Source organism: Poecilia formosa, unplaced genomic scaffold (genome assembly GCF_000485575.1).
Source record: "Poecilia formosa unplaced genomic scaffold, Poecilia_formosa-5.1.2 Scaffold447, whole genome shotgun sequence".
Lineage (NCBI taxonomy): Eukaryota > Metazoa > Chordata > Actinopteri > Cyprinodontiformes > Poeciliidae > Poecilia > Poecilia formosa.
This window is the reverse complement of record NW_006800386.1, coordinates 1-1,155: the sequence shown is the minus strand read 5'-3', so window position 1 is coordinate 1,155 and position 1,155 is coordinate 1. Positions and strand designations below refer to the sequence as shown.

General features: G+C 34.7%; 1 protein-coding gene across 1 annotated transcript in view; it reads right to left on the bottom strand.

The window, feature by feature from the left end:
• The window catches only part of LOC103155774 (transient receptor potential cation channel subfamily M member 2-like), a gene marked incomplete at its 5' end in the record, with an annotated part of 13,554 nt that extends 13,143 nt beyond the window's left edge, over window positions 1-411 (bottom strand). Inside the window, one exon of the mRNA XM_007577600.1 lies at window positions 28-411. Within this exon, the coding sequence (XP_007577662.1) occupies window positions 28-411 (384 nt within the window). The remainder of the gene's footprint in view (window positions 1-27) is intronic.
• Between the last annotated feature and the right edge of the window lie 744 nt (window positions 412-1,155).

Genomic DNA, 1,155 nt, shown 5'->3' with positions numbered 1-1,155 from the left:
ATATATTCAGAAAAAAAACCTACTCACAGATAATATTTCTTTTACTTCTTCTATGCACACAGTGAAGGGTGCAATCATTGAGCTCGTGATGATTTGAGGATAGATGTGCTGTGTGAATTTTCCCAGCAGGTGCTGTACTTCATCTGAGACATGAGTCAGGCAGATCTTTTCTCGTATGTCATGAAGATCATCATCCTTGTGTAGTTCTTCCCTCCTTATTTTGTCAGGTTCCACTCTCTTGACCAACTTGTACAAGAAGAAGCATTTCCTCAGCTGTTGGTAGAGCTCACGAAGGGTGTCATCATCCTTCAGGAAGTCCTTCAGAATCAGACCGTTCTCCAGGAGCAGTCTCACAAAATCAGGCTTTTTGTCAATCAGGGCTAATTTCATAGGCTGGTGGAGGTCGTTGGACTAAAGAAAAACAGAAAAAAAGGTAGAACCTCATTTTGTTGGTGGAAAACTAACCAGTTTGAAGAACTTTAATCTCATTTGAGATGTGTGATTTTTAATTAGTTCAATCACGCCCACTATCAGTAAGCCAGAAAAAAAAAAAAAAAAAACGGAAATGAGAAAATCTGACTTCTTGCAAGTGCTATAGTAGCAATAGATGATTAAATGCACCACAGGCTAAAGAGTCCACAGAGTTATTTCAGTTTTTTGCAAAAAAGAAGTTTAAAAGCCAGTGTCTGAAATGATATAGTTCAATCAACTCTCATTTCACCTTATCCATTATCCTCTTTTATCAAATACTACAAATGTATAATTTGATTTAGACTGGAATTTAACTCGCTGCAAAGTTTTACTTTTTTTTTAGATTTATGGTCAAAGGAACTTCACAAATGAAGCAAACTAAATACATGTTTAAATTAAATATATGTTTTAAGTTCTGCTTATATCATCACCCAACTTCTATGGTCAAAGGATTTTTGTCTGATACCAATAATCTGTAACATTTTATTTGACAGGGTGTGCATAAGCCTGACATGACACTGTCATAAACATAACACCTGTCATGAACATGAATAAGTCTTCATGAAGACTTAATAAGTCTTCATGAAGACTTATTCATGAATAAGTCTTCATGAATAAGACTTATTCATGAAGTCTTATTCATGAATAAGTCTTCATGAATAAGACTTATTCATGAAGTCTTAT